This window comes from Citrus clementina, unplaced genomic scaffold (genome assembly GCF_000493195.1).
Source record: "Citrus clementina cultivar Clemenules unplaced genomic scaffold, Citrus_clementina_v1.0 scaffold_4, whole genome shotgun sequence".
In the NCBI taxonomy this organism is placed as follows: Eukaryota; Viridiplantae; Streptophyta; class Magnoliopsida; order Sapindales; family Rutaceae; genus Citrus; species Citrus x clementina.
The window spans coordinates 8,116,373-8,133,113 of NW_006262274.1; the positions used below are offsets into that span (position 1 = coordinate 8,116,373).

At 35.2% G+C, this 16,741-nt stretch overlaps 2 protein-coding genes and 1 pseudogene across 2 annotated transcripts; all 3 read left to right on the forward strand.

Moving 5' to 3' along the window:
- The first annotated feature begins 604 nt into the window (after positions 1-604).
- Positions 605-4,611, forward strand: LOC18045004. Its single transcript, XM_006436548.2, has 7 exons — positions 605-1,660; positions 2,397-2,529; positions 2,677-2,730; positions 2,836-2,927; positions 3,326-3,561; positions 3,734-3,904; positions 3,992-4,611. The coding sequence occupies exons 1-7, from the start codon at positions 864-866 to the stop codon at positions 4,087-4,089; spliced, it is 1,581 nt and encodes a 526-aa protein (XP_006436611.1). The 5' UTR covers positions 605-863; the 3' UTR covers positions 4,090-4,611.
- A 686-nt stretch (positions 4,612-5,297) lies between these two features.
- Positions 5,298-6,739, forward strand: LOC18045005 (protein STRICTOSIDINE SYNTHASE-LIKE 10). The gene is made up of 2 exons (XM_006436549.2): positions 5,298-5,570; positions 5,986-6,739. The coding sequence occupies exons 1-2, from the start codon at positions 5,308-5,310 to the stop codon at positions 6,737-6,739; spliced, it is 1,017 nt and encodes a 338-aa protein (XP_006436612.1). The 5' UTR covers positions 5,298-5,307.
- A 2,440-nt stretch (positions 6,740-9,179) lies between these two features.
- Positions 9,180-11,366, forward strand: LOC112099040 (annotated as a pseudogene).
- Positions 11,367-16,741: the final 5,375 nt, after the last annotated feature.

A 16,741-nucleotide genomic window follows, 5' to 3' on the forward strand; every position in this document is an offset into this window, starting at 1 on the left:
GCCGGACTTAGATTTTATTTATTTTTTAAATTATTATAAATTTAAAATAAATTCATAATAAAAAGTTATTATAATTATAGATAAATTAAAAAAAATGAATATTTCAAAGTAATATAATAAATAAAATAAATGAAAGCTTATAAATTTAATTTTCTTTAATACTGGATTCTCTGATTAAAATAATCTCTTAATTAATTAACATAAAAAAAAGAGTTTAGAATCATAATTTTAACTTTTTTGAATCATCATTGATTTATAAATTAAGAAATTAATTTTCTTTTTTTATTTTTAAGTTACTTTTTAATTTTAATTATATTATTTTAATTTATAAATTTAAAAAAAAATAATAGACTTGGTCCGAACTTTTCTTGAGTTCTTGTCCAGGCCCTCATGTATGAGGGCTGGGCCTAAGCCGGCGAACTTGGGCCAGCTCAAACTTTTTTGCCCATCCTAGTATTAATTGGATTATTCTCTAGGCATGAAATGAGAACAAAATTGTTTACTACTATCTCATTAAAAAAAAAAAATGTTTACTATAAACTTTTTGAGAAATTTAAAAAAGAGCCTTATGAACAAAACGACATGTTTTTTTTTTTTTTCGGTCGTTAAATATTTTTCAAATCGAAGTAATAAGACCGTCGTTCCTCTGTTAAACAAATCTGTCAGCTGTAACCACACGTTTCTCTGTTTTGACGTAACCGTTACAACTCCTGACGGCCGATTTCACAATAACTCAATTAACTGATTTAACTCCAGCAAAATTCCAGTCAATTTAAACCTATTCCGTCACCATCCTCAACTCTCCGTCATCTAACCCTAACGTCGTCTCTCTCTCTCTCACTCAAACCCTAAGCCTAACCCTAATGTCCTCACAAGACTATCCTTTAATCCCCGAGTCCCACGCGCCCACGCGCATCCCCCAAACCACAGATTCCACCGCCGCCGCTAACTATTACGCGCACTCCGCTTTCACCACAAACGAAGACTCAGACGCGGACAAGTCCGGATCTGGATCCGGATCCGGATCCGGACCCAAGCGCAACCCTTATTACTACAAGAAACAGAAAACGGGCGAAACGGCGACGGATTACCGAGTGGATTACAGGAAGGACAGGGAGGAATGGAGCGACACGGCGATCGCGTGTCTGCTGGAAGCGTACACGGAGAAGCTGAACCAGTTGAACCGGGGGAATCTGCGTGGCAGGGACTGGGAGGAGGTGGCGGAAGTAGTGAGCGAAAGATGCGGCGGCGGCGGCGGCAATAACAATAATAATGAAAATGATAATAATATCAACAACAATAACAATAGCAGCGGTGAAAAGAGAGAGGTGGTGAAGGCTGCGAAGAGCGTGGAGCAGTGTAAGAACAAAATAGATAATTTGAAGAAGAGGTATAAAGTGGAAGTGCAGAGGATGGGAAGCAGTGGGAGTGGCACTAGTAATTGGCTTTGGTTTAAGCAAATTGAAGCTATTATGGGGACTATCAATAATAACCATAATAATGCTATTAGTAGTAGTAATTATGGTTTAGTGAATAAGAGTACTGGTGGTGGTGGCAGTACTGAGATTGTAGAGAGAAATGGTGGAGCTGCAGCTACAGCTATGGCTAGTGCTAGTCCTAGTCCTGTTGCTGTTTCTCCTTTTAGTAGACAAGCTAGGAGGTAGCTACTTTGTCATTTTACAAATATGTTAAGAGAGTTAGTAATACCGTGCCTTCTTATGTTTTCGATTGATAAGGATGTGGATGGACTAGTGATGGTTGTAAAGTTCATTAGAAGGTTACCTGTGGATTTTGGAACTACTGAGATCAACCTGGTTTTTGAACTATACATGGGATGGGACTTTATTGATTATCTATCTTTTTTTAGTTTAGTGCATAAGAAAATGACTATACTATGTTTGACTTTCGGAGGATGTAAAATTGATGGGGTTTTGTTTATTTAGCTTGCTGAGTGGTTTATCTTGTTTGGGGATAACTTGTTTAGCATGTATGGTGAAATGAAAGTATACGCAACTAAATTGCTCTAGTCGGCAATAACCTTCTAATATTGAGTGAGATCACCATGTGACAATGCTTTAATTGCATGGCATCTAAGATGCGATTTTGCTAGATTGTTTTTATGTAGGCAATACATTCTAGTGTTGGACAACACCCTTCTAGTCTTCGAGCGACTTCACCAAGTGACAATGCTTTATTGGCAGGGCATCTAAAATGCAATTATGCTAGGTTGTTTTTATATTTGTTTCAGCACTGTATGCACCGTGTGTCTTTGTATGTATGGGCTTTCTTAAATATGAGATTGTTTCTTTCTAACCTCTCTCATGCTACGGAAGGGGGTTTGTATTATGTTATTATCGTCTGATTAAATGTCCATTCTTAATTGTTTATTTGGGCAGATATACTCCTAGCACTTCTACAGTCACATATAATTTGAAATCCAAACCGCAACAAAATCTAAAATGGCGGAGAGTAGTGTTCAAAATTAGCGGTTCTGCGCTAGTTGGGAACTGCCATAATATCGACCCCAAGGTGCAATTCTTTTGCCCTCTTTTAAGTATAAGTTGATGTGGTTTAAATTTTGCGAATAAGGAAGTATTTAGACGTACAATTTGTTTGCAGTGTGTTATGGTTGGTTTTACATGGGGAAACCGTTTTACATATGGTTTGTGTTATTAGGTGGTGATGCAGATTGCCAGGGAAGTAGCGTCAGCCTGTCGTCTTGGGATGGAGGTATTGCCCAAATTCTCTTTTACATGTTTTAATTGTTCAAAATGTTCCTTTATTTGTGTGTTTCTAAGTTTAGGTTGTAGATGCTCATTATTAAGTGACCTTTAGGTGGCAATTGTTCTTGGAGGTCGAAACTTCTTTTGCGGGGATTCATGGCTTTCTGATACTGGCTTAGATAGACCCACAGCTTATCAAATTGGGTAATTTCTATGTTATTTATCTTGCATTTAAACTTCCATCTCTATCTATCAATTATAGTTGGAGTCTATCTTGTTGACTTTATAGTCTGTGAAGAATTAGGATGTTTTGTTTATTCTGTTAACAGACCATGCTTATATGGTCAGTATAGATTAGGAAGTTTTGTTTATTATGTTGCAAAGTTCGCAGTTCTATCCTCATTTTCTCCCATTTTATGCTTATATTTCATTGATGCAGCGTTGAAATTGAATTGCTATTATATTGGATACTGAATTTATCATCTGGGTCAGGCCTTGGACACCTTTAGTGCTGCTCTAAGTGATCCATACAGTTGTAGGTTGCTTATATCTCTTCCCAACCTTATAATACCTTTTGCAATGTGACCGTGATTTCATTTCAGAATGATGGCAACGGTTATGAATTCTATATTGCTCCAATCAGCCTTGGAGAAGCTGGAAATTAAGACGCGTGTTCAAAGTGCATTTGCTTTGCCAGAGGTTGATGAACCATATAGCAGGCAAAGAGCCATCCGACATCTTGAAAAAGGGAGAGTTGTGATATTTGGTGGCATTGGTGCTGGCACTGGAAATCCGCTTTTTACCACTGATGCTGCTGCTGCTCTTAGAGCTTCTGAACGTAAGCTTGTACTACTTAACAGCTCTATTTCATTCTCTTGTTTCTGTATATAATATCACTCGCTGTAATCATGGTTTACTGCCAGTACTGGTGTTCTTTCTCCTTTTACCTGTTTGTGTGGAGCTTTACTTGGAAAATAATAATGACATGCTTTGCATATTTTTCATGTCAGTTAATGCGGATGCAATGGTTAAAGGTGTAAGTGTCAATGGTATATATGATTCCCACTCTGGTAATGGCCATGTAGTACCGGAACACATATCTTACAGGGAGGCAGTCTCCGGCAACTTTACGTCCATGGACACAATGGCCATTACATATTGTGAAGAGAATGGGATTCCTGGTTGGTATTTTCTTTTGCCGTAATTCTAGCAGTTGCAAATCAGATCCCTTTGGCTTTTCCTGATACATATGTATACAATCTCTGTAGTTGTAGTGTTTAATCTGCTTGAGCCTGGGAATATTTCAAGTGCATTATGTGGAGGCCAAGTGGGCACGTTGATTGACCAATCAGGAGGACTTAGTTGATGCAAAAGAAATGTCTGCTGGATGTGCTTTGAGGCATGATGTCAACTTCATGGAAGTACAGCAGGTCCAGTGTCAAAAACATGTATATATTGGAAATTTGAAATGCAGCAAGCGCAATCGAATGCATCACTTTGAACTCGCTACTGTAACATAAATGACTGAGTTTGGAGCATATCCCTGTGTCACATGTAAATCCTGTAGTAGAATTAGAACCTACCCAATAAATGATGAAGAAAAATGCTGGTTTCAGTGGGAAAGTTATTGCTTCAACGACCCTCCCAGACGTTTCTTTCTTTGTTGATGTGCAGAGTCATCTGCTTTTTTAGGATTTTTAATGTGATTATTTAGTTGTCACAAACTATTTACTCTTCTTTGAGTGACTCCAAATCATGGGTGTCATGTTGCTTTCAACCTTTCAGTTTTTCGAGAGGATGCGATAGGCTAATTTTCATGTTGAATTGTAACCAAATATCTTTTTTTTAGGCTGCCGTTTAACAAATCAAAATTGGTAAATAGACAAACCCCCCAACCTGCTCTTTTCCCGTAAAGGTTTGATGAGTAAAGCAAGATCTAAACTGGGATTAAGGAATGCTATTATGGGATAGAATATTTATACAGTTCTTCTTGGGTTAAGTTATAGGGTAGTATTTATTTATTTATTATATTTTAACAATACAATAAACCACATTTTTCTTTTATTTTTTTGCAGAAAGTGCATAAAATGAGTCGTTTATTTTTATTAAAACTTTCGTAAATTAGGCATATACTCAAAAGCCTGTCACAAACTAGCAAGACGAAGAAAATAAGTTTTGTTTTCTTTTATAAAATTTTCAAAATCCAATTAAGGAGACAAAGACGTTATTTACCATCACACTTTCCTTTTCTCTATAATATAATGAATTCTTCTTGTGATGCTTTGTTAAATTATAATATGGTCTGCACGTACGTGATAGGGCAATAAGGGATGATAAAAGAAAATAAATAAAATAATTTAATATCATAATTCCTATTAAAATTTGCTTTACAATTTTATATTGTTATTGTTTTGATTATCCTAGTCTAGTTAACATTTGAGTTTACATTCAATCTGAATCCGTATCAATTAAATAAATCAAAATCCTAAACAGAAACCTATTAGGAAACATTAACGAGTATAAGTAATCACAACTACAAATTTGGACTCCAACAAAAAGTATACACTACTCTCACATTGCGATAATGAAAAACTCTCTCCTCATCATTTTATTCTTTCTTGCCCTTATGCTTTCTCCTAGTTTTGGCTTACCTTCTAATGCCGGCGGCAGCCGTAAAGGCAACCACCATCTTAAACTTCAACTTCCGGCCGGAGTCGTTGGCCCCGAAAGCCTTGCTTTCGACTGCAATGGCGAAGGGCCGTACGCCAGTGTTTCTGACGGTAGAATTCTCAAGTGGCAAGACTCAAAACTTGGTTGGACTGAATTTGCCATCACCACTCCATTCAGGTAAGAATTCGTATATATACATGTTAGTATGTAATTTATATCATTGTATTGTAGCATGAATTTACATGCTTGCATGTTATTGTGTTTCAAAAAATTCATGTACATAGAAAAGGCTACGGTCGCATGTTATCGTTTTATATATACCCTACTAATTTAAAGGGTCGAAGAGTTCTTATTAGATTTCTTTAAAATTGAAAATGAAAATTACTCTACCTAGGTCAGACCTCTAGTAAATAAATCTATTGTCGTTTCGGTTTGAAAACACTTCGCTATCTTATGTGCGATTCTTTAACATCAGATATATTACTTTGATTTATTTGTATGTGCAATTCAACTAAATCTAGTTTACGAATTATTAATTTATTTCTTTTCAAATGTACCAACGGAATTTCAAATTTGCATGCGATTTGATTAGGCGGCTAAGGAGGATATGTGATGGCACAAGCAGCACGATTTTAGAACCCTTATGTGGGAGGCCGTTGGGCATTAAATTCAATCCTGTTACATGCGATCTTTACATTGCTGATGCATACTTTGGCTTGATGGTCGTCGGGAGAAACGGCGGCCCAGCGAAACAACTTGCTTCTTCAGCTGAAAGAATTCCCTTTCGCTTCACAAACGCCTTGGACATTGATCCCAATACCGGCGTTGTTTATTTTACCGACAGCAGCATGTACTTCCAAAGAAGACAGTACCCTATGCTGATCGAAAGCGGAGACAGAAGTGGAAGATTATTGAAATACGATCCTCGCAACAAACAAGTGACGGTATTACGAAGGGGCTTAGCATTTCCAAATGGCGTCACCCTGAGTAACGACAAATCATTTTTACTGGTTGCTGAATCAGATTCAAGGAGGATTCTAAGGTTCTGGGTTGAAGGTGAGAGCGTTGTATATTCTCCGCAACCGTTCGCTCAAGTTGCTCAATTTCCGGACAACATCGAGACAGACAGGAACGGAGACTTTTGGGTTGCACTAAACACTAAGAGAGGAAATGACAAGACAGATCTTGTGGCGGTAAAGCTTGATGGCAGCAATGGCAATGTCCTTGATGTTTTAGAAGGAAATAAACAAAATGCACTCGATTCTGTTAGCGAAGTCGAAGAACATGGTGCATATTTGTACGCGGGATCTCCAGTGCAGCCTTACGTTGTTGTAATCAAGGCTTAGCTAGGCTTGATTCTTTTTGGTTCTTTTCATTCTTCTTTGTTCTTAACTTCTAACAATACAATAAACTACAGTTTTCTTTTTTCTTTTTTCTTTTTTAATTGCATAAAATGAGTCGTCCGTATTTTTGTTGAAATTTGCTTTAATTAGGCATATACGCATGAATAAAAGCAAGCATGAAACTGTCATCACCATAAAATTGAGCTCAAAATAAATTCAGAAAGTTGATTATTTGAGAATCTTTATAGGAATTGGTTGTTTTGGATCTGAAAGTTGTTTATTTGAGAATCCTTATAGGAATTGATTATTTCGGATGCTAAAGCAATCCCAAACTTGTTGTTATGATTATAAAACTCTGCTTTTCCGTAAACAGAAGAACCTAAAGTGCTAAACCCATTAGCATCTAAATTATATTCTGTTCTCTGTGCAAAAAAGTTCAAGAAGTGTATTCAAAGGTCTTGTCTGAATTTCATTTGAGCGAGTTGATAAGAATAATCAAAGAAACGCATACAGTCTTAATCTAAAGAAACAGTAATAATGAAATGAACTCAACATGCATAGTAATGTAGTACAATGCGGAGCTGATTAATATACATGTTGTTCTTCCCATTTTACAACTTTTATTTGGATCCTTCTATCCTTTGATCTTATCCTTAAGTTGGAGAGAACTCATGGCCCTCTGCTGATGTTGCACATCGCTAACGGCAGAGAGCAAAGCACCGATGATATCGTTACAAGGTATTCATTGAAACAATTCGTCGAACAGTTTGATTTCTTTAACAAACAGTTGCCTCTACTCATTGCAGATTGCAGAGCAAGAAAATATTAAAATAATGAAATAGATCATTTGGATTACATTGGAAAGGCTAGTAAGCAATTCATTGTTAACTAATACTATAATTAAATAATAAAGAAACAATTAATATTAGGGAAAAGGACAAAAACACCCCCAACGTTTAGGTAAAGGGACAAAAACCCTCCTAATGTTTCAAAAAAGACATTTACACCCCAATTTATTATAATTTTACCATTATACACTTCTAGCATATAAAAAAAATTATTAGATTATCCAATTTGTCTATATATTGTTAATAACATTATAAATAGACAAATTGAATATTATAAAAAAATTATAAATATACCCTCATTGCCCAATTCCTCTATTTAAATTTTTATCAATAACTAATTTTCAAAAAAAATATCTATACACCTAAAAAAATTGTAAATAAATTATAATTTTAAAAATAAAATTAGTTATTAATAACCAATTTTATTTAAACTTTAAACTTGTATATTTAACAATTCTCCACATGTCAATCATTTAAACTTGTACATTTATAACCAATTTTCTATGTTATTTATTATGGTATTAATAACCAATTTTATTTTTAAAATTATAATTTATTTATAATTTTTTTGAAGTGTGTAAATGTCTTTTTTGAAAATTGGTTATTAATAAAAATTTAAACAGAGGATTGAGGCCATGAAGGGTATATTTATAATTTTTATTAACAATATATAGACCAATTTGGATAATTTAACAAGTTGCCTCTACTCATTGCAGATTGCAGAGCAAGAAAATATTAAAATAATGAAATAGATCAGTTGGATTACATAGGAAAGGCTAGTAAGCAATTCATTGTTAACTAATACTATAATTAAATAATAAAGAAACAATTAATATTATACCAACTGATTAACTTGAGAATTCTCCTACTCTCCGTTTAATATCAATGGCCTTGACAGCAAGGCAGTTTAAAAAAAATAATTTAATAAAAAAACACCCACAGCACTATTAATATTAAGCAGTTGCGTAGCAAAGTCCCACCATCTTAGCAGCAAATAATAGTGTTCTGTCATGTGACACAGTTATGGGTACAAAGTGAAACTCTTAGTGATCCCACAATATAACCTCTTAAATTTAATATTAAAAATATTATTCGGTCTCATTATCTATATATCTATATAAAGTTACGACTACAAGAGGTGATGTGACATTACCATTCCTCATCTTTTTATATTCTAAAATATCTAAAATATTGGTGGATATTCTTTATACATGCCTCTTCCTCTTTTTATTTAAATCCAATAAAATGTAACCATTAATAATAATTAATTATAAGTCTTTTGAAACATTTATTTATTTTATTATACTAGCAATTAAACTTTAGTGGTTTAAAATACATCAATTAATTAACATAGGAACAGAAGTTTTTTCATCTTCTCTCAACAATGATACTAGAGCCAATTTTAATGTCATAATCATATATTTAATTATGCAACCTTTTATTTAATGGCTTTTGACTTCTTCAAACTCTCTAAACACTAAATATTTAAGATTTGTTGTGTTTGATTTTTTATTATTATTTAACCAACATCCTCTTTAGAAAAATTCTTATATTTTATTGTTTGATTTATTTGAATTTTTGGTATTGTGTGCTTCATGGAGTACTTTTTGCTTCATGAGTTGAACAATGATAAAGATAATTGGATGATAAGGGTTACGCTTTGTAGGATGTGAGAGTCTACTAATACTAAGAAGAATGGTGAATCTTTCTATTTAAATCCAATAATATATAATCATTAATAATAATTAATTATAAGTTTTGAAACATTCATTTATTTTATTATGCTAGTTCCACCATATGACAAACCACCATCAGACTATCCCATTTCGCCACATTCACACACACCCCCCCCCCCCCCCCCCCCCCCCAAAAAAAATAAAGATACATTAAATTCAAGCCATTAAAGGCCTGAAGCTAAAAGGAGTTATAGCGATTTACAACCATTGTTTTTTCTCTCTCTTTTTTCTGTTAATAAAATGAATTCTTCCTGTGGTAAGGACCAAATCAAAGGAGTGGTCTGCACAAAACAGAATGATAAAGAAGAATAAGTAAAATAACATAGGATAGTTTTAGATTCTTGTATTTTTGTTGTTTTCATTACGCTAGTTTAACTAACGTTTGAGTTTACATTCAATCCGAATCCAAACCAGTCAAATGAATCAAAATCTTAAATAGAAAATTATTAGAAAAAAACAACTAAAATAAATACCAATGTATATCAACGCCTCACAATTACACAATTCAAAAACTTACTTCCTTCGATTGCAATAATGAAAAACTCTCCTCTCATTGTTTTTTTCTTTCTTGCCCTTACGATATATATATAAATAGTTTCAGCTTACCTTCCAATGCTGGCCGCAGCCGCAACGGCAACCACCATCTTGAGCTTCAGCTTCTGCCCGGAGTAGTAGGTCCCGAAAGCCTTGCTTTCGATTGCAATGGCGAAGGGCCGTACGCCGGTGTTTCCGACGGTAGAATTCTCAAGTGACGAGGCTCAAAATTTGGTTGGACTGAATTTGCCACTACCACTCCCTACAGGTAAGAATTTGTTTATAACATGTGTGTGTGTCTAATTTATATTATTGTATTATAGCATGAATTTACATGCACGCTCGTTATTGTGTTGTCCTATTATGTATAGCAAAGGTTATTGTCAGGGTAGCATTTTTACAGTGCTTCCTGTGCTGTTATAGCAAATTAAACGTCAAGAAGAGATTCTTAGGGTCCTTTAAGATTGAAAAAGAAAAAAAAAAAAAAGAACTCTAGGTGAGACTCTAACAAATTAATAAATAGTCGTTTTATTTTCAAAATACTCTCTAAATAGATATATAGCATTTCACTCTCTTATGTCCGATTCTTGTAACATCACATACAGGCTAGTAATGTTGTTAAATTTCTAAGATATATATAGACCTCAAGCAGCTTTAGTTTCACCCAAATGTTCACTCATATGATAATTACAATGGCATAGAAAATGGAACAAAGGAAAAAGAAATAAGAGTCTCACCATACATATTCTTTGCGCTTACAGGAATTTTTGATGCATTTTCTTCAGTTATGCTAGCGGAATTTCAAATTTGTATCTGGCTTAATTAGGCGGCCTCGGAAGATATGTGATGTCTCGACCAACACAACTTTAAAACCTTTGCCAATGGGCATTAAATTCAACCGTGTAACATGTGATTTGTACATAGCTGATGCATACTTTGGATTGATGGTCGTCGGCCCAGCGAAACAACTTGCTCTTCAGCTGAATCTCTTTTTGCTTTACAAATGCTTTGGGCATTGATACCACTACCGGAGCTGTATATTTTATTGGCAGCAGCATGTACTTTCAAAGGAGGCAATATTCTATGTTGATCGATAGTGGAGATAGAAGTGGGAGGTTGTTGAGATACGATACTTGCAGTAAAGTGCTGACAGTCCTACAAAGAGGCCTAGCATTTCCAAATGGCGTAACCCTAAACAAAGATAAATCATTCCTACCAGTTGCTGAATCGAATTCGATGAAGATTTTAAAATTTTGGATTCAAGGTGAGAGAGTTACATTCTCTCCGCAACCTTTTGCTCAGCTTTCGAAATTTCCAGGCAACATCGAGATGGAGTGTAAAGGAAACTTTCGGGTTGCATTGGACACTGAAAGACGAAATATTGAAAGAGATCTTGTGGCGGTTAAGCTTGACGGCAATGGTAATATTCTGAAAGTTTTACAAGGAAATGAACGAAATGCATTTGATTTTGTTAGCGAAGTTGAAGAACATGTTGTTGTAATCAAGGCTTAGCTAAACTCGTTTATTTATTATGCATTGATTAATTGTCGTTCTCAAATTTTGACAATACTGCAATTTTCATTTAAACAGGTGCATAAAATAAGTACTCTGTATTTTTCTTGAAATTTTAATTAGGCATACATGGATGAACAAAAACCAAGCAAGAAATAGGCACCACCAAAAAGGAACCCAAAAGGTTAATTACCATCAGCAGTCGCACTTACTCCTTGCACTGGGGAGTCAAGAACAAAATTTATCTTCAATCTAAAAAGTGAGCAAATTTTGAAACCAGAACATAAATAAAATGAAATGGATGTGATTTTTTTATTTATTTATATTACATTTATAGGCACTATTATAAGCTAAAGTAAACCCATATTCGATAACAAAAGTTAACAATTTTTCTAAGTTGCGATCAAATCAAATCCGATCCGATCAATATTTGATTAATTTGGACTGAGAAAGTACATAATGATTCTAGGATTAATGATTCGCTACTCACTAGACTAAAGACGCTGATAAAATAACTAAAACGTTTCTACTCCTGTTTGAGATGAAATAACACTTAAACGAAGCAAAAGCCATAACCCACATGTCAAAAGCATTAACAAAAAGAGACAGAGAAAGTTATCTCAAGGGAGCTTATTTTCTAAATACAAAACTGTATCAAAATCAGTTTGTTGTACATGGATGCTGTCAAAACATTTGTCACAGCAATTAACTACTCATAAAACTGTACACAAACTAATTTTATTCCGGAAAAGAATGGCTATGCGACATGCTATTTTTGAATCTAAATGAAAATATATTTGAACCTGGGCAACTATAATTTGCAACCACTTCCGAGTGCATTATTCTGAGTTTTCTTGCTCCAAGTCCACAGCTAACTCTATAATTCCTCTGTACAAATCCGAGACCCATCCAAAAAGTAAGGGTCGATCTTTCATGAATTGCCTTCATGTTTCCACCAACAGAAAGTCCTAAAGGAATCTTTGGATGCTTTAGGAATAAGCATTAAGCTAGACATGAAAGCCGATGGTTCAACTCATGTGTAGCTCAAATCCAGAAAATATCATTCAGACTGAAAATAACTATCATAAATAGAAAGCCGATCAAAAGCATCAAAGTTTGCTTTTAGTCCAACAAATTGACTGCCCAGCTGAGCACAACCAGCATCTAGCCAACGGCAGCCCCCATCCCCTGTGCGTAACGGACACAAAGCTTCACACATCCGACCAATTGGATTGCTGGAAACAACATCATCCATTACGGTGACTGAAACAGAGAAATCTGATTTCTTATCATACTGTATACTGCCATCAGATACTCTTTTTGAAGCGGACATTTTCAGTGGACTCTCAGTTGTATTACCTTCAAAGTCAACAGTACAATCACCACTGCTAGAAAATTGAACCTTGCATCCTAATGATTGAACGGCTCGATTTATGGCTTCACTTTCCTTGCTGGCCCTATTGGCTACATTCACAGCCTTGCTCCTGAGTTGCGTCTCCTTTCTTAACGCTGCAGTTTGTGATTCCATAGCAATGATGGTTTCTTTAGCTTTCTTTTCCGCTAACTCTTTTGCCTGCCAGGAATTTTAATCGACTGAATACTATTTACAGACCCTCTATAATTCAATTACAGTAAAAAAAAGACGAGGTCAGTTCATTGTCATTTAGGATAATATGAACAAGTGAGGGGTTCCATTAACCAATAGAAAACAACCTTTTATTGTTGTCTATCACCCGAAAGGAGGGTAAAATTCATATTTTCCAATTGTCTAAATCCATATTGTCTAGTACAACACAAAATTGCACCTGTAGAACAGAAGGAAAAATTTCCTTACCTTCTTCAGTTCAGAGAACTTTATAGCCATGTCCCTACATTGTGCTTCAAGCTCCCCAGTTTGGGCTTCGGTGGGACAAGCCCAGCGCAGATGGAATTGAGGCCACAAAGTTGGGGCTAAAGCTGCAGCCGGAGGTAAAAGAGGACCATTATGTTTCAGCGGATCATAAAAGAGGTTATAGTGAACATGAGAGCTTCCTGCCGAAGAACGCAAATCAGCCAGATATGCCCACAAGCACCCAGATGCTTCAGCAACACCACATTGCTGTCTCTCCTTTTCACTGAAAATTAAGACTAACAAATCAGATAATTCAAAAACTTTCTCAGCAGTGCCTTGAGAGTTAAACTGTTCCATTCCAATTTGTTTGTATATGTTTCCATACAGCTACAATATTATATAATTGGAAAAAATAAGTAAACAAGCTGATTTTGCACCAGCAAATATAAACATCATTCATAAGAATGCCTGTACCAGTTATACATGTTCATTAATAAAACAGCAACTTCAGGGGATGAAATGTAGCAAAATTTCTCTTTGACCAGTAGTTCCTGAGATTATACAACATACTTATGAAGTAAAAGAAACATCCAAACCATGCTGACAAGCTAAAAACATAATGAAGTCAATTTAACAAAAATTACAAGCTAACTTAAAATACAACCTTTTAATCCATTATACTTTAGATTTATCTGTATAGTTTGTTAATGCTCCCTTCTGAACAAATTGTATCATTTATACTCTCAATCCTTCTCAAACTCTATAACTTTTGCATCAATTTTTCTTTTTTCTTTTTAATTGACAAAAACAAAAGACCATTATGCTTTTAAATATAACAGTTCCACTATGTAATAATCACATCAAGAATTCTTAATTTTTTCTCATCCTTTCTACTTCGAAAGAGGGAAAATTAAAAAAAAAAAAAGATTTGAACCTCAGACTTGTATCAATTTAACTTTTCATTTCCCTTAACTAAAGATTTAATCAAAAAGACCAAGCCCCTGGGCATGTAAAACCATCGCACTGCAGGAAAAACAATAGAAAAGGAAAAAGAGAGAGAACTTAAAAAAGCAGCTCTTTAGGACAAATTACTGGCTAAGTCCTGCTGTTATCCCAATAGTCATAACAGATGAAGTAAATGCATGCCAGTTACCACAGCTTTTATTGGAATAGGATCCACCCCACTGCTTGTATTAATGTGAAACTACCTGTTGCACAAGAAGTTTCCAAGGCGACAAGAAAGCACACAGTCCAAGAAATCCACCAGAAAAGCCTGGATACGAAAGAGTAGAAAAGTCAACAACTGGTTTTCTCTGGAAAGGATATTGTTGGTTTTAAACAAAGAAAAGAGTACACAGAGAAATTGGGGCTGCTAATTGCATTATAATTCATTGCTGCAATATTTGAATTTATACATGAAAAGAAACAAACAAAGCCAAAAAATCTGCCTACATATCTTTAACACATATCTGATATCATACAATTCAAAAACAAATTTTTTTCCTACAATCTTGCAGGATTTTATTGACAGCATAATCAAATCTTGCTGTTTTTATTTTTACTCAAATCCTGCAGCAAATATAGCATTATCATCACTCCTCCTTGCTATTTTTGCTGCAGACACCAATTCTTTTCTTCAACAACTCAAATCTTGACTTTGACAGTCCCTTTGTCAAAATGTCAGCTAGCTGATCTTCAGTCTTGCAATACACGAGCCTTACTTCATCATTCTTCTGGACTTCTCTAACAAAATAATACTTAATTTTGAAATGCTTTGTCTTCCCATGGAACACTGGATTGTTAGAAATTGCTATGGCAGCTTGATTATCAACAAAGATTTCAGTTGCATAATCCTGAATCATTTTCAAATCTGTCATAAGCTTCCTTAGCCATAAGGCTTGATTGACTGCAGCAGCAGCTGCAATATACTCAGCCTCAGCAGTAGACTGAGCTACGATTTCCTGCTTCTTTGAACTCCAACAGAAACAACCTGAACCAAGACTAAACAAGTAGCCTGACGTGCTCCTCATATCATCACAGGATCCTGCCCAATCACTATCAGCAAAACCATGCAAAATGAGCTTGTCTTCCTTCTCAAATTTTATTCCATGATCCAAAGTTCCCTTGATATACCTGAGCACCCTTTTAGCAGCCTTGTAGTGCAATTCACTTGCACAATGCATATATCTGGACAGCAAACTCACAGTAAACATTATATCAGGTCTTGTTGCTGTCAAATACATCAAGCAACCTATAAGACTCCTATATAATGCTTCGTCAATCTTTTCAGCACCATCATCTTTACTAAATTTCTCATTTTGAGCTAAAGGAGTACATACTGACTTGCAATCCTCCATGTTGAATTTTTTTAGCACTTCTTTAGCATATTTTTGCTGTCCAATGAAGATCCCTTGCTGTGACTTTTGAATTTCCAGACCTAAAAAGAAAGTCATCTCTCCTAGATCAGTCATTTCAAATGCTTGCATCATTTGAACCTTAAATTGCTTCACTAATTCTTCATTGCTTCCTGTGACAAGCAAATCATCAACATAAAGTGAAACAACAATCAATTCATGATTAATTACTTGAATATACAAAGTTGATTCACTCATGCTCTTGTTGAAGCCTATGTTCAGCAAATGATCATCAATCCTGCTGTACCAAGCTCTTGGAGCCTGCTTCAAGCCATATAATGCCTTTTTTAATAAATATACTTTCTTTAGATCTGCAACAAAACCCTCAGGCTGCTCAACAAAGATTTCTTCATCCAAATAGCCATTTAAAAAGGCTGATTTAACATCAAGCTGGTAGATTTTCCACTGCTTTTGTGCTGCAAGTGCTAGAAGCAATCTGATGGTGTCCAGCCGTGCTACAGGTGCAAACGTTTCAGAAAAGTCAACACCAAATAGTTGAGCATACCCTTTTACAACCAGCCTTGCTTTGAATTTGTTTACAGAACCATCAGCATTGAGTTTGGTTCTATAAACCCATTTCACACCAATAGTTTTCTTGTGTAGTGGTCTGTCCACCAACTCCTAAGTTTGATTCTTGTGAATCATCTTGATCTCATCTTCCATTGCTTCAAGCCACTTTGGATCTTTAGCAGCCTCATCATAACCTGCAGGTTCAAGCACAGCCATATTGCACTTTTGATAAATTTCTGTAAGTGGTCTGGTACCTCTTATTGGCTCATCATCAATTATATCATCATCTAGCAATTCTGGTGCTTTTTCTTCTGCAAAAGCTTGCTTTGGTTCAGCTGTTTCCCAATTCCATCCTCCGGCTTCATCAAATTTAACATCTCTACTCACTATGATTCTTCCCGTCAAAGGTTGATAAACTCTATAACCTTTGGTGAGAGTACTGTATCCTACAAAAACTCCATATTCTGCTTTTTGATCCAACTTCTCTCTTTTTGCATCTGGAACATGAGTAAAACACATGCAACCAAAAATTCTTAAGTTATTAATAGAGGGTTTAAAACCAAACCAGGCTTCAAAAGGTGTTTTTCCCTTTAAAGCATTTGTTGGTAACCTGTTTTGCA

Excerpts from the sequence above, each read along its gene's own strand:
- LOC18045004 (XM_006436548.2), top strand. The coding sequence starts at position 864 with ATGTCCTCACAAGACTATCCTTTAATCCCCGAGTCCCACGCGCCCACG. Across the intron at positions 1,661-2,396 it reads TTTAGTAGACAAGCTAGGAG|ATATACTCCTAGCACTTCTA; the intron begins GTAGCTACTTTG and ends TTATTTGGGCAG. Across the intron at positions 3,562-3,733 it reads TGCTCTTAGAGCTTCTGAAC|TTAATGCGGATGCAATGGTT; the intron begins GTAAGCTTGTAC and ends TTTTCATGTCAG.
- LOC18045005 (XM_006436549.2), top strand. The coding sequence starts at position 5,308 with ATGAAAAACTCTCTCCTCATCATTTTATTCTTTCTTGCCCTTATGCTT. Across the intron at positions 5,571-5,985 it reads GCCATCACCACTCCATTCAG|GCGGCTAAGGAGGATATGTG; the intron begins GTAAGAATTCGT and ends CGATTTGATTAG.